This window comes from Mytilus trossulus, chromosome 6 (assembly GCF_036588685.1).
Source record: "Mytilus trossulus isolate FHL-02 chromosome 6, PNRI_Mtr1.1.1.hap1, whole genome shotgun sequence".
In the NCBI taxonomy this organism is placed as follows: domain Eukaryota; kingdom Metazoa; phylum Mollusca; class Bivalvia; order Mytilida; family Mytilidae; genus Mytilus; species Mytilus trossulus.
In genome coordinates, this window is record NC_086378.1 from 55,996,432 (window position 1) to 56,012,289 (window position 15,858).

The following is a 15,858-nucleotide window of genomic DNA, read 5'->3' on the forward strand; positions in this document are numbered from 1 at the left end:
CTGAAAGCCAAATGTTCCAAACCAAATAAAAATAAGATTCGAAACAGTTTGAAAGCTTCACGAACTAAAACGATTATGCCAATAACAGTTTAAATTTGAACTTGTCAGTATTAATGATAATGCATGTATATCAGGAAAGAAACCACATTTTTTATCCTTTTCATAGTTAGAGACACAACCTATACCATTTGTAAAACTGAACGAGTGCATGTTAAAAAATTGATGCAGAACACAAAAATGATAAGGAACAAAGCTTTCTATTGTTGTTCTTCATCTCAACGTTACAAGGATGCCTTCAACATGGAGCAAACCTACTCTTTCTTCACTGAACGTTTTAGAAGGTCCCTATCACCAGTTTCACTGGACATCTTAACCAATAGACGTTCTGATTACAAAGGATGCTAATAAATCAAAACAGATTAATTGTTTAATCGTATAAGTTATCATCAAAACACCTTCTTTGATTCATAAAAAAAGTGTAATGTATAGGCAGTTAGTTAAAAGTATAAACAGTGACATTAGTTAATGATTATTGTAGGACGTCTGCATGCAGATAGGTAAGTTTAATAACAAATACATTTTTTTTATTGTTTTTTGTTTGGAAGTTTTTCTTTACTACCATGTAATTGTCATTTCTTTTTATACTTTGAATATTCCTTATGCATCTTACGCCTCTCCTTTAAAATAACTTTTGCATTATCTAAGTTTTTTTCATTCAATTAATAGCATTTGATTCTTTCTTTTCGATTATTTCCTTTGTTATTTGTTTTCATTTCTTTTATATATCACAAATTATTTTAGATGAGGGAAACTTCGATATTAATTGATATTATCCTACCCTTATCATACAGGCAACCCAAATTTAAAGAACACAATAGACTTAAATCAATTGTTATCTTATCTATAGTCAAAAGAAAAAGGTAAACACGATATTTCATTAGTTGTTATTGGCTTTTATCTACCTGTCAGTAAATGCTGGTATTGTTAGAATTTTAACTCGTGTCCTTTGTTCTTTGGATGCCCAAGTTCCCGTCAAAGTCCACTCTGTGTTTATATTTTTTTGTATGTGTATGCATCAAATGAGTGAAGCCTTTTTCAACTGATTCCTATAGTTTGTTCCTTCGTTGTACTGTTATACCACTGTCCCAGGTTTACAGAGGGTTGTTCGCTCGCTAATATGGTTAACATCGCCTCATTCTGTAAGTGCCTGTCACAAGTAAGAAGCCTGTAATTCAGTGGTCGTCTTTTGTTGTTGAATAATTGTTTTTCGGTTATTGTTTTGTACATAAATTTGGCCGTTTGTTTTCTTGTTTGAATCGTTGTACATTTGTCATTTTGGGGCTTCTACGGCTGACTTTGCAGTATGGGCTTTGCTCATTTTTAAGGCCGTACAGGGACCTATAGTTGTTACTTTCTGTGTCATTTCAGTATCTCATGGAGAGTTGTCTTATTGGTAATCATACCACATCTTCTTTTTTTAAATATTATTTTGGTATTCGTATCTAGTTATAGGTCAAATTACGGCCTTCAAAACGGAGCATTCGCTCATACCAAACATCGAGCTATAAAGAGTTCCAAAATTACTAAACACTAAATCGGTACTACACTAGGTTCACGACTGAGTTACGATATATTAGTGTTTCAACTCACTAGCGACATGTTTTTTCGGTCTTTGATACCTTGATTGAAAATGTTACCGATTATGTCTTATTTACTTATTGATTGACTAATTCGATCATCAAAAACATTCTTATACAGGTAAAAACGATGATTAACATATACATGTATTCTAATCTATAATATAAAATTAAACAGAGCTAGTAAAATCCAAATGCACGAGTATGTTATCTATTTATTCTCATTATTTTTGTTTATATCGTTTATATAGCGATCGAAGGTTGACGGGGTCAACTCGACGGTTTATAAGATGGCGTGTAGACTTAAACACAAACTAAACGAAACTACATACTATCTAGCACATGCCATCTATACCATTTATAGCACACTTATAATTTGGATAAATGTTTTACATTGTTAAAAATCAAATATTATAATTTTAGGAAAATCGGTGAACACGAATTTGACAGCTATTGCTCCTCTTAAATTAAAATTTTTATTTCATATGAAAATGATGTTTTAAATCAGATCTTGATAATCTAATTTGGCAAAAATTGTACCTTTTCACTGACATAAAAGAATCCTGTGTTTTGATTTCCAGAGCTATCAATGCGAGTGATAGAAGGGATCAGCATTATTTCATGAATCATAAACGGAGAGGACTTTTTGTAATATTTAATTTTGAAACGATTGGAGACAGAACACCACGCCAAGGATCTGAAAAGGACACTGAACGATTGCAAATATGTTTCACAAAACTTGGTTTCCAAACAGAAGTACTTCAGAACTGTACAACTTCGGAAATGAATCAGGAACTTAATAGATGTAAGTTTATTATAAGATTATAATAAAAAACAATGTGTCAACTTTATATTCTATCACGGCCATGTCTATATACTTACTTTTTATTTAATTTTTAATTATTTAAAACAAAAAGTTTTGTTTTCCTATTTCCTAGGAAAAATTTAAAGAACACCCTATTATGAAATCTCGTGTCCAAAGCGCTTTTCTAGTTTACCTTAATCAGGAACGCTCAAAACCTGATATTTGAAACTCAATGGTGAACAACACCAGGACAAAGGAGAAGCTATACTACTTAGTTCTAGAACAACATTAAAAGAATTAACCTAAATACATCCAATTTACAACTTTTAACCCTGGTAATACTGAGTGATTGGTGTAAATGTGAGAAAAAATAAATAGATGAATTACTATAAGCAAAGAATTTTTAAAAAATCTACTGTTTGATAAATGTCTGTCTCTATTGCCATGGTGACCAAGCAACACACAGTGTGACAATAACATCTTTTTTCCTTAGTGCATGTCATTGGTTTTTTTTGTCAGAGATTTCTAAAACAGACATCACCTCAGACAGAATTTAAATTTCTGTTTTTATTTAAATTCAATTCAGGACATTTTAATTTGTTGTGTTTTATTGACGAATAATGTAAGGCTTCTCTAAATTTAAATGCTTATTATTAAACTTGAATAGCGCCATCATTAACTGAAACAAATTTAGAAATAAAACGCATTATTAAATGGTTTTGGTGATAGTAACGTTAGGTTGTAATATTGTTTTTTTTATTAATTTTGGTCTTGTTGTGTTGGTTGTATTTAATGTAAATCTTTTCTTGTTAACGTTTTTTTTTTTAACTTTTCGATGAACATTTACATACTTGCAGATAACGTGTTCATTTTTAATAAACAATGTCTTCGAAAGTCATGACATCTTCTTATTGGTTCAAAGCAAACAAATAAAAATGATTCAACTCATCTAATTATGTTTAATAAAACACGTGTTGTTCCCATATACCACTTCAGGTTCCAGTCAGTTGTTTTATGTGTTCGTTTCCCTCACTTGCCTTATGTCGCCTAACTGTACTGCTATGGAATATCTGTTTTACAGACGATCACGGATAATTATCTTAACTGCAATGCCGCCCTCTTTCTACGAAAAGGATCCTTCATAGTAAGGTGCCGTAAACGGTGAGGAAATGCTTACCCTTCCGGAGCACCTGATTTCACTCCCGGTTTTTAGTAAAGTTTAGATTGTTTCTTATTTATAATTATTTATAACTGTTGATGTAAATGTTTTTTTGGTTTTGTGAGTCTTTGTTCACTCCTTGGTTTTGATTGTTATTGTCTTAGACATATCATCGGATTTATACTTACATTTAATTTTATAACACGACTGGTACCACAAGTTGAGCCGGGTCTGTTTATCCTTCCAAAGCATCCGGGATCATTCTTGGTTTTAATTGAGTTCGTGTTGCTTGATCTTTTATTTTCTATGTTGAGTTTTTTCACTGTTGTTTGTTTTTTAGACTTTCAAATTTTACGTCATTGCGGTTTCAGTTTATTTACGGCTTAAGAGCTTCAATTTATCTTTGAAATCTTTGCCTTTCTTGTATAATTCAATACTAATTAACACTATGGCTTGAATTATGTTGTAGTGATGGCAAATAACTATGAAGATTGTGATTGTTTTGGTATGGCTATACTAAGTCATGGAGAAAATGGACAAATATCGACTCAAAATGGATTCATGCGTTTAGATAAAATTATTAAAAAAGTTAAAAGATGTGAAAGCTTACTTGGAAAACCAAAATTAATCTTTGTCCAGGTAAATCTTTTTTTTTATTTACTTAAACAGATTCATCAAAGGAAAAATATCAGAACAAAACCATTTTCCTTTTACGATTAGTGTACAAACGAAAACATGCATTATCAGAATAGGAAAAGAAAAAAACTATACCCAAATAGTTCACAGAAAACTAAAAACTTAGCAATATTTAGTTGTCTTATATTGTAAAATTGTCTGTATTTTAAACAAACACACTTTTTAATATGATAACTTACCAGATTAATGTACAAAACAATAAACAGAAAAAAAACAAATATGTTATACAGCAACTATATCACTACAGGAACCTACGTATCTTAAGGAAGGCACTTGACTTTATACAGGCACATACATGATGAGTGGGATTAAACATGTTAAAAGGCATATATCCCTCCCGAACCAAGGACAATAGTGCACCAGTAAAACACCAAAACATGTGTAATTAGGATCGCAAGTGTTCATCAACATTTGTGACACATTCTCCATTTCCATTCTAAATTTTATCAACGTACAACAAAAATGTTTAGTTGCGTTTTAATTTATTAATTACAAAATCAATATGTATACCGATCAAAACAATAATCTAAAACCTTACTACAGTATTGCATTGCAAACCTTTTAGAATAAGTTTATGTAAAGTACCGATAAGTTTACACGGATCATATCTAAATTCACGGCAAGGTATATAACATCACCCTCAAAATTATGATGCAGGATACTCTTTTTATATGCTTTCTAAAGGTTCAGGCAACTTTCAGAAACAAGCTGTTAAAATATTGGTGGAACGATTTCTTTATATTTTACCTGCACTAAATAGATTATGTTCATTTAAATCCAAAAATCAATCCATAAACAAAGGAAGCCAACGAATTGGAATACTGAAGTACATATATAAATCGAATACCTCGAGTTTATTATCATATAACGAAAGAAAACACATAAATGGTCGTGTTACGCCATATACATTTCTTTAGTTTATTTAGATAATATTGGCATATTAAATATATATTATTTTTACCTCAGAGTTGTCGAATGGAACACAATTTGAACATTGATGCAGCCGTGATACAGAATATACCAAAGGCATCATTTGAAGCAGATTTACTTGTATCCTTCGCTACAACGAAAGGTGAAAATATCTAGATTTAAGATGAATGTTAAACAAATTTGAAAAACGGGAAATTTTGGATATACATGTAGTTCTATGTTAGAGGCAAATCAACTTTTTTCCTGAAAACTAAACAACAGTCTATTTTGAATCTCTTATTCGCCTACGTTGGAAATATTGTTATAAAAAACTTCAGCAAAACTACTAAAAAACCTTCATGTCTACAAACTCAATACAAGAAAAGATAGTTGAATAGACATTTTTTTCAGTAATGCATACATATTTCTAAAGTACCTTTGCCAAAAATATATATGTTTACATTATATATATTTTATTATTTATATGCAGTCTATTCCATCTTACAAATTAAATAAATATGATCAAGTAAAAACAACAAAATTGGTTGGCGATAAAATCACTTTATAACATTGCCATGAAGCACGAGATTTGAATAGCCACATAACAAGGTTCAATTCCGTTTTTATTAAAATGTGTTGTCTAATATTGTTTTTAGTTGCATTTTCGTTTTTTTCTATTGCACTTTAGTGTTTCTGGTGTTTACTTCTTATAGTTGATGTGTTTCCCTCAGTTTAAGTTTGTAACCCGGATTTGTTTTGTCTCAATCGAATTAAGGTAGCAATAAACAGTTAGAAAATAATATCAAAATTTGCCCTCATCAATTTTACCATCCCCTTTTCATTGCTTTGTTGCAATATTAAACTTACTATTTGTGTCATATATATGCATGTGTATGTAATCAGAATCTACCAAAGACTATATATTCAGTATATAAAACGGTAAAATATAATTTCTTTTGAGTGTATTCATGGCAACAATCTGCATTTATTTGCACTTAATTTTTGCAAAAAGGTGAGGGAAAGATGTCACATATATCCCCAAAATTTGACTAAAAGTAAAAGTTCAATCGCTTGAAGTAATACCTTTTCTGAAGCTTTTTACATTTATCTCTGAGTTAATCCAATGAAAATCAGATGTCTTTCGTCTCATTTTTTTGTAAAATTGCGTCAAAAACCTCGTGTAGAAAAAAGTGTTGGTAAACATTAGATTAATTTCTGGACCTATGGTTGGTCTAGCTATGAAAATACGGCGAGTCAAACAGAAAATAGTCAATAAAACATGTAAACAACCATCTTTGAAGGCTTAATTAGTACTCGGGTGTCTAAAAAAAAACTTTATTACACAACAACTTTCATATTTGAAAAATCCACCGGGGCCAAAATGCGAAACTAAACTCCTAACTGTGTATTGCTACCTAAAACTTATGAAAAGCGGTATGCTATTGTTGCCTTCATTTCAACATTAACATGATTCATTTACGAGTTTAAGCAAATTGAGAGTAGAACATTTGATATTGCTACTTCAAATGCAGTAACTGTTATTATTATATGTTTAAATGGCAAATAGTTACCAATGGTACCAAGATTATAAGTCAGTACGCCATAAGACTCATCAGTGACGCTCATATCAAAATATGTATAAAGCCAAACAAGTACAACGTTGAAAACCACCAAGGATCCCAAATTCTAAAAAGTTGTACCCAATACGACTAAGGTAATCTATAAGAAAACCCTTAGTTTTTTGAAGAAAAAAAATTTTAATTTTCAGTAGCAGGTATTGAGCATCATAGTTTTGCATTCAGAATATCTAATTTAATATTTATATTGTAAACGATTTAACTCAATTGTCAAAAGTAAAAGCATACATTTTTAAACCAACAAGAAAATAAGTAAAGCCAACATTATCTTAAAATTACATGAAGACGAGAATTATCGACAACCTTAATGACTGCGTTTCTAAGGCTGATTATTAAGAAATTTCAAAATGCAACAGTATCATTTAAGGAGCATTATATTAAGCTGTCAAATTCATGTTCCTCGAGTATACCCGAATTCACATAATTACTTTATAACATACTAAAGTATATATCCAAATTATCAAATAAAATATAATAAAATTTAACCATGTATGGGGTCGATAATATGTATAAGCGTTTATTGTGTATTTTAGTCTATATGTCATCTAACTAACTTTCGAAATTACCTCCGAAGACTTCCGATGGTGAAAAATCCGATATAAATAAAGTATATATATATAGATGGATATCGAACCCGTGAAATTTATTTCTAATTTTTCTAGTTCCGTTTATTTTCAAATTATAGATTGAAAATATAAAATTATCACTGCTATTACGTGAAACACATAAAATTTCTTTGTTATACAGGAAACGTTGCATATCGAATTCCTGATTCTGGATCACCTTATATCCAAAAACTGACAGAAATACTTGAAGATAAGGGCGACAAAATAAGTCTTCTCGACTTATTGACGGAAGTAAGTGCAAAGCTCAAAGAGAAGGTACAATCATTGGGTGAGATATATGAACAAGTATCCGTTTTCGAGTCAACACTCCAGAAAAAGCTGCAGTTTGACAAAGTAAGTACAAACAAAGTTTTTCAAAATATTTCGTAAATAAATAGAATGTTGACGTTTATATTATTACTCAGATTCTTGATATTCCTTCAAAAACTAACCTCCTTCGATATGAGAAAAACAAATTTATTTCTTTATTGATATTTTTTTTTCCAAATTTCATAAAAGATTGCAAATATCATGGTTAATTAAAACTAACAGTTGTTAAGAAAAATGTTTGTTTGTTTATTAGTACGGAGTACACATTGATATCTCAATTGTGTTAATCGACCGTTTACTACACAAACCAAGTCGAATAATTCTAAGAACATTATCAGTAGATTCGGGGTCAATGAGACAGCAAATCAAGAATACAAACTCCATAGACACTTATCTCCCAATTGATACGATATACCCATGCTTGCATTTTCTATCATGATTTACTTGATAGAGGGTTGCTGGTCACAAGGAAGCTATTAAACCAAGAGTTCCAAATGGTGAAGTTGAAATCATCCCTTCGTAAATTTTACGGACGCCATAACGAGCTGGTTGACCGTTATGGAATAACCGTTTCACAAATGATATGTTCTTTACGTCTTAACTACAATCCCCTTTCCTTCCCTATCATGAATGTAACCTAACGATGTAAAGATCGCCATTGAGTTTTGTTATCACCGTGAGCGTGAAGGAGTCTAAAACTTGTTGAAAATCTTTTGAAATGAATATGCCATACATCAAAACTTGGTGTATAATAAAATTCTACAAATATATATATATATAAAACAAATCTGCTTTGTTATACCACTGTTCCAGGTTAGGGGAGGGTTTGGATCCCGCTAACATGTTTAACCCCGCCACATTATTTATGTATGTGCCTGTCCCAAGGTAGGAGCCTGTAATTCAGTGGTTGTCGTTTGTTTATGTGATACATATTTGTTTTTCGTTCATTTTTTTTATATAAATAAGGCCGTTAGTTTTTTCGTTTGAATTGTTTTACATTGTCTTATCCAGGCCTTTTATCGCTGACTTTGCGGTATGGGCTTTGCTCATTGTTGAAGGCAGTACGATGACCTATAGTTGTTAATGTCTGTGTCATTTTTGTCTCTTGTGGACAGTTGTCTCATTTGCAATCTTACCTCATCTTCTTTTTTATATTTGAACGTTAAGAATCTATTTTTGGTCGCTTATACAAATTCAGCTAAATGTTATTTCTCAATATACCTAATAATAATAAGCAGTAATTATTAGACCAAATTTTCAACGTACACATTTTGATGTAAAAATTTCGATTATACAATGTAATAAAACATGAACAAAGGAAGCCAGATATTCAGCAGATGTTGTAAACAGCTTTGAACATTAGCAGCACTGTTTGTCGTGTTTGTGTTCTTTAATGTAGTCGATTGACAAAAACAAACAAACATTGATTTCATGTTGCTATATGAACGGACTGACAGAATAAAAAATACCTAAGTACGAACGTTTAATATGCAAAAAGTTGTATGCAGACTAATAATATTGATGATTCAGATACTAACAAAAAAATATACATTTTTTCGCTTTAGGTTGTTGCAGTTTATACCGAATATTCTGATGGAAGAATTGAATATGAAAACAAACTTGATGGAAATATTCAGGAGCAGACTTATCTGAAATCTACTCGTAATTTTAGAAATTAAACATTTCAATTTAATAAAAAAGAACATTTAAAGTACGGGTATTTATGTACACGTGTATCTGTTGTATTGCTTGTGTGCTGATTTTAATTTAGCAAATAAACCATTTGACTAGATGTACAAAATTAAGTTACGCTTTGAATATACGAAGTTCAAAAGGTGTTGTTTTCAATTTTACAGCACAGTGTAGATATCGCTGCTGGTAGACGAGCCAGTCCCCGAGGCTGTCATAAGTTTAGTAGTAGGTACTTTGGTAGTGGCATGATTTATAACAACTATTTATTAAATTTTACTTTATACGTTTAGATACTATAAGAAACTAAGTTGAGGTGAGATCGATTTGTCAACTTCAACTACTTTTTGGGGTAAGATACATGTATCTCTACAACTGTTTCGTTTCTAATACATCCTTGGCTTTCAAATATTCGAATTTGAGCGTTCCAAGTTAAACTTAATGTATTAAATCGTTTCGTACGCATGAAATCTATTTGAAAATATTTACACATCAACTAAAGACCTGTCTTTGTAGGATAGTTCATATGCCACAACAATCATTTGATTTGCCCCTAAAAATATGTAATAGTAAGAATACTGATAAAAAACGAATGAACAACGACACAACGTTAAAATGTAACACACAGAGAAACAGACTAAACATTAGACAACATCCTATGCGAACAACAAATATGACACCAAAGCCAAATACATTAATTTGGGATAGATAAGTACCGTGACACGTCTTATAGTAATGTGAATTCACACTCAAAAATTAGAGAAAACAAAGGTCACAACGGGAACATAACGTTATAATGTAACACACACAGAAACGAACTATAATATAAGAATGGCCATATTCCTGACTTAGTTCAGGACACTTTTAAAGGAAAAACGGTGGGTTGAACCTGCTTTTGAGGCATGTCAAACCGACCTATTTATGGCCATGTGAAATATAACAATAAAATGACAACACAACATCACAGGACTACAATATCAATAAATAGGAGAACGCAATTGACAGAGAAACACACGAATAGTAGTTAACAAACGGCAATAAGTTTAAAATTTCAATACGCTAGAAGTGCATTTTGTATACACAAGTACAAAGTTGAACAGCATCGAGGACCAAAAGTTCAAAAAAGTTGTGCCAAAAACGGCCAGGGTTTTCTGTTAGGTACCAGAACTTCCCTATTATTTAGGACACTTTATACTTTCGCAAACAGTATTTTTTATAAAATGACTATACAAAAGATATACATGATAACACCGAAGTATTAACTAATTACAGGAAACAACCGAAATACATTACATAACCCGACAAAATGCAACACAATTGATTTTTTCTATGTTGAAAGCAATCAACTATCAAAAATGTTAACGAAAACATGTCGCTTGATAGTTTGTTTCCATAGCAACATATACATGTGTAAAACAACTATTAAAACAAGATTTATTTGTCTGTATCACCTAAGACCCCACATTAAGCTAACACGTCGTTGTCATTTATGAGATAAGAAGGAAGTGGTGAGTCTTTCCTGTTTTCTTAAAAAAAAATCAAAATAATACAAATTGAATGGTAATTTTTGCAAGTTCAGTTTTTAAATCAAACTTGCTGTTTTGTGTTAGAGACCCATTGTTTGCCTTGGACTGTTTTATGCTCTATTTTCGCGTTGTTGTCTCTTAGACACACACCCCATTCCAAATCTCATTTTTTTTCTGCTGCTTTTTTCGTTGTATGTCAATGTCAGCATTGATGTCTTTCTACTGGCACCAGTCTTCTCTATCATATGCATAAAAGGTGTTCCAATATAACAGTTTACATACGAAAAAGTTCAAGGGAAAACAATTTAGATATTCCATGAGCCATAAAAGATAAGAGATATATACTAATCCATTATAATGTCCAGTCATCTATAGACATTTTTCAACAGAAAACAAACATGACTGGTAAAACAAGAATATCAAACCTTTTAGAGGCATTTAAGTTTGCGCATGTTCAAGCTATAGTTTTCCAAGCAATATTTTGTTGACTGGTCTTTGTCTTTATTATCGGTCAGTATTTTCTCCATTTGTACACTCAATAAATTTATTATGACCAAAATAATATAAAAATGAAAAATAAAACATAGTTAAACTGGCACTTTTTTAGTTTGTCATACCCTTTTTTTGAAATGAGTTTTTTTTCTGTGCTCAATTTTCATGAGCCTCCTATATAGTAAGCAGGCCGTTTGATGAGTAGAAACAAACAACACAAAAACCCGATAACCACATTACAAAAGACAACAATTAAGGATTTATCAGTTGGCACAAGCGCATCAAAATAGTGTGGTTTCAATTAAGAGATTTTAATACAGTTCCTGTTAATGTCCATCAGTGAATTTAAAAAAAAAATCGTCAGATTATGGAACGTTGTCACTGCAGTTTAAACACTTTTACATTATATAAATACTTCATAACGAGATGATGTTACTTCTTTATGTCCCAGTTAAAGTGGTATTTAAAAGATTGTCCCCATGATTAAATCATGCTTTAATTCCACGTGATTATAAAAGTGGAAAAGGTGATCTACAAAGGTATACAATTATACGTACTGTTTCGTTTTAATCCGTACTATAATAGGCATTTCCGGTAAATAAGTTAAAAAAACATAGTCCTGTATTAGTATATCCATCCTTATATTTGAAAGCTCGTATTTTATCATTGTTTTCTGATAAAGGAAACTTTGTGAGGTGTCAAGGGGGTATTTCAGTTGATTTTAATGACATTTTTCCAATATGAAAATCACTGCTCCCAATACGTTTGTTAGTCAATATTCGTCTGTTTGTGATCTCACATGTTACCTCTATTAAAACTTAACGCTTGAAACGTGACAGTGTAACTGGGGATTACAAATGACAACAAAATACATGAAACGTATCATTTCTACACGTACTTAAACGTAGCCTTCCAAACGTGACAGTGTGACTGGGTCTCAATTGATTAGATATTTTTTCCAAGGACACTGTACTTGAATCGACATTTTTATACTTAATAGAATTATTTTGTTTCTACTCTATTCATTTTTGGGATTCCCAAAGTAAAATTCTGTAACACTATCATGTTCCAGCAGGATGACACGTATTACAAACAATTTGAATAAAAACAAAATATAGACAATTATAGACTAAAGCGAGAAATTTAATGACTATACTATTAACTTTACATTGTAAGTAAATGATTTAAATATAAACATGTTTGTAGACTAAGTCTAGATATTTATATATGAATTAACGGTAGGGTTACAATTCTCATATCTGCAATAGGAATTTTCTATCCGTAAGTATTGAACAAGACTTTTATCAATTTTTTTCTAAATTATGCATTTTAATGGTTATATACTGTTTGTTTTTTGTTATTTATTAGTTGGACATGTTTTTTAAGGCTTACCATAGCCATATATATATATATGTTTATTCGTAACTGTGCAAAGGTTGGAGAATGTCTCACAAAATATGTTCGCCTTTTTATTCTGATCATTTATGTTTTTGAAAGGTATTTTAAACTTTTATTTTGTACTTTTTAACTTGTTTTTACCCAGATACATATAAAAGAACCTTAATCTTAATTGTAACTATAGGTCCTTGGTTGTGTCTTTCCGTAGATGTATTATACTTCACAACCACTGATGTTTGCAATTAGTTGGCTGGAATTGGATATTGATATGGCATAAAATGCCAACGCGGTTGTCGAGCTAGTCAAAACATATCTAGACGTAGAGGTGACTGTTGATAAATGTAGTGTTTATCTGTGTCATGGCAGAATAAAACACGTCCTTTAGAAGTGTCCAGTTTTGTTGAATTTTATTAATTATCGCCCTCCCCTTAGCATATATCACACCATTTTGTTGCTCTTTTATTTTGTATCACGGTTTTGATACGAGACCAAGCATTATCAGCGAAGTTACAATGTCCGCGAAAAGTTATCAGCGAAGTTACAATGTCCGAGAAAAGTTATCAGCGAAGTTACAATGTCCGAGAAAAGTTATCAGCGAAGTTACAATGTCCGACAAAAGTTATCAGCGACTTCACTGAAGAGACGTTATAAAGTTTACTAACGTCATGCGTAAACCTGTCTGAGGTAGGGAGGAAAGAGCAGTAAAAGAATGATAAACAGATAATTGGGTTTCCTTTGAAAAGATATCGTAAAATACCAGCCGCTCGCGATCGACACAATGTGACGCTCGTTCGCTGTGCTCACTTGTTTAGAGGGTTCACATTGTGGATCATGGCTGATATTCTACGATATCAATGTATAGTAAACCCGATAATCTATACATATTAAACTTTGGGCTCCTTATGCTATTTACGTATGCCAAATTTAATATGTACCACACAAGTTCTATAATTTCTCATTTTTTTATGATACACAACTAAATGCAAAAATATTAAATACATAATTTTAAAAACAAAATACAAAATCATCGATTCACTGCTATGAAGAGTTTATAACTTACAAGCTGAATTATAAATGATTAACGGTTAAGAAAATGTGTCGATTCGTACAATTCCGTATCCGACCGTTCTCCTTCATACTTACCCTTACTTCTATCGTAGCAAACCGCTGTTGCTCCGCATTCCATACGCCCCGATACTTGGCATTTCGCATAAAACCGTGTCATTTCCGTATCAAACTGTTAGAATCTGTATCACTCATATCGTTGAATGATCCCTTTCCTGCATTAATCGTGGAAAAAACGTTAAAATTCGTAGTCACACCGTTCAGTCGTATCGAATGCGTATCGGACTACAGAAACTGCATTTCCGGGATCATCCGTGCGATTTAGTCCGTAGTGGAACCGGCGAAGTGATCCGTAAATGTGTAACCTAAGCACACACTCAGAGCAAGAGAGTAATATGCTGACATTCATATAGATCTAGGTATTAGTGTAGTTGGAAAGCTGTCTCTGTGACTAGTATCCCATATCTGTTTTTTGATACTTCTATTTTCAGTTTCCTGACGAACATGTTTATTATACGTATAAAACTGTTAGCCGATAAAACAAGGCTCCAGTGACCCTTATTGTAATATTATTGCTTTTGTTGATATATTAGGAAAGAGTTGGGCTTTTATTAAATGCGCTTCTTGAATTAAACTTTTGTACAGACACTATAGACATTCAATTTGCGTACATTTAAATTAAAGATTTTTTTTGTCGACGCAATCAGTTTTCTATCCATTTGTACAATTTCAAATTTATCGGTAAAAATATGTAGTCAAAGAGTATGACCATTTACTTTCAAGATTTTTCATTATTCATTAACCTCATACTCATAAAATCATCAATTACAAAATACTAAGATTTTTAAAGAAAGCTGTTCTTTTTGCATAACTATATTTAGGGACATCTCCGATATGTAAAGAAGGATGGAGAGAATTCAACGGTCGCTGTTATTTCTTTTCAACTGACAAAAAGACCTGGCAGGAAGCGGAAGATTGCTAAACACTTTATTTTGAGTCAGTACAATGTGTTGTATGTATAGTGACTCTTACATACGTATACCCTTTGGTAGATTACTGTATCATTTGCTATCATATCACTTTTTTTATTAAAGCTTGGCATCTTAGTTGTCTTAGTGAATAATTACTGTTTTTCTAACCTGTCAAATCTGGAGATAGTGACCGACTTCTATCTTAATAGACTGGAATGGTCGGTGGGTTCTATCGGAGCACTTCGTCTTTCACTACCAATAATAACTTACCGCCATGATATTTGCAATACATGTAGGTCCTTGGCATCTTAGTTGTCTTAGTAAATAACTACTGTTTCACCAGCCTGTCAACCATGGAGATATTGGTCGACTTCTATCTTTATTGACTGGAATGGTGGTACCATCTGAGCACCTCGGCTTTACTACAAATAGAAACTTACCACCATGATATTTTGCAATACATGTAGTAGTGAATTTGACGTTAGATACCAACAACTTATAAATAACTTATATTCCTTATATTCTTATATATAAGTATGATAAGTTTGACAGAAAACGAAATTTTTCTTTGTGTTGCCATTGATGTGCGTTATTCAAATTTGTTTAAAAGCATACAACTTACTATACATGAATGACTTTTCAAATTATTGAGATATATTGGGTTATATGACTGGTAGCACAACATGAATCACATTTATATAGCCCTTTGAAGTAGAAATTCAAATATGAATAAAACCCAAATCGTGAAGAAAGACGTTAAAGGACCCAGAATAACGCAATGTAAAACAATAAAAAAGGCCATGAATACATTCCATTTATTGCCAACAGGAAGCAACAACAAGTGCTTGACTCCATTCTAATTACAGAGACACCGACAATATAAAAGCAATAATTGACATATATATAACATTACGTTAATAAATTATTATACTGTTTACT

General features: G+C 31.7%; 1 protein-coding gene across 1 annotated transcript; it reads left to right on the forward strand.

The window, feature by feature from the left end:
- Positions 1-4,076: 4,076 nt before the first annotated feature.
- On the forward strand, positions 4,077-9,484 carry LOC134723565 (caspase-3-like). Its single transcript, XM_063587143.1, has 4 exons — positions 4,077-4,240; positions 5,264-5,369; positions 7,591-7,802; positions 9,344-9,484. Exons 1-4 carry the CDS (start codon positions 4,109-4,111, stop codon positions 9,455-9,457), a joined length of 564 nt encoding a protein of 187 aa, XP_063443213.1. The 5' UTR covers positions 4,077-4,108; the 3' UTR covers positions 9,458-9,484.
- The last annotated feature ends 6,374 nt before the right edge of the window (positions 9,485-15,858 follow it).

Bases quoted from the DNA above. Each gene is read 5' to 3' on its own strand.
- LOC134723565 (XM_063587143.1), top strand. From the start codon at position 4,109: ATGGCTATACTAAGTCATGGAGAAAATGGACAAATATCGACTCAAAAT. The intron at 4,241-5,263 runs GTAAATCTTTTT...TTTTTACCTCAG, and splicing joins CAAAATTAATCTTTGTCCAG to AGTTGTCGAATGGAACACAA. The intron at 5,370-7,590 runs GTGAAAATATCT...TTTGTTATACAG, and splicing joins ATCCTTCGCTACAACGAAAG to GAAACGTTGCATATCGAATT.